The sequence below is a fragment of the Egretta garzetta genome, unplaced genomic scaffold (assembly GCF_000687185.1).
Source record: "Egretta garzetta isolate BGI_Z169 unplaced genomic scaffold, ASM68718v1 scaffold134, whole genome shotgun sequence".
In the NCBI taxonomy this organism is placed as follows: domain Eukaryota; kingdom Metazoa; phylum Chordata; class Aves; order Pelecaniformes; family Ardeidae; genus Egretta; species Egretta garzetta.
Window position 1 is genome coordinate 422,698 of NW_009259422.1, and position 314 is coordinate 423,011.

The 314-nt window shown below is 66.9% G+C and overlaps 1 protein-coding gene across 1 annotated transcript in view; it reads left to right on the forward strand.

The window, feature by feature from the left end:
* Nucleotides 1-6: 6 nt before the first annotated feature.
* The window catches only part of PCSK7 (proprotein convertase subtilisin/kexin type 7), an 18,415-nt gene continuing 18,107 nt past the window's right edge, over nt 7-314 (forward strand). Inside the window, exon 1 of the mRNA XM_035892487.1 lies at nt 7-281. Coding sequence (XP_035748380.1) covers nt 81-281 — 201 coding nt within the window. The 5' untranslated portion in view covers nt 7-80. The remainder of the gene's footprint in view (nt 282-314) is intronic.

Below are 314 nucleotides of genomic sequence, written 5' to 3' on the forward strand. Positions count from 1 at the left end.
TGGGGCCGTGGCTGCCTTCTTCCAGCTCAGAAGGGGTTCTCACCGGTTTTATTTTCTGCTGTTTGCAGCCCGCCTGTCTGATGCCGCATTGGAAGCGGAGGGTGCCGCTATGGAGCGCAGGGATGGAGGCCACGCTCTGTATCCACACGTGCCTTTGGCTGAGTGCCGCCTGGATCCCCCTCGCGTCGTCAGACGGACTGGCCTGCGGCAGGGAGTGCGCTCCCGGCACTGACGCCCGGCACGGCAAGCTGACGTGGGCCGTCAGCTTGGACGCACCCGAGGAGGAGCTGGAGCAGCGGGGAGAGGGGGGGGGC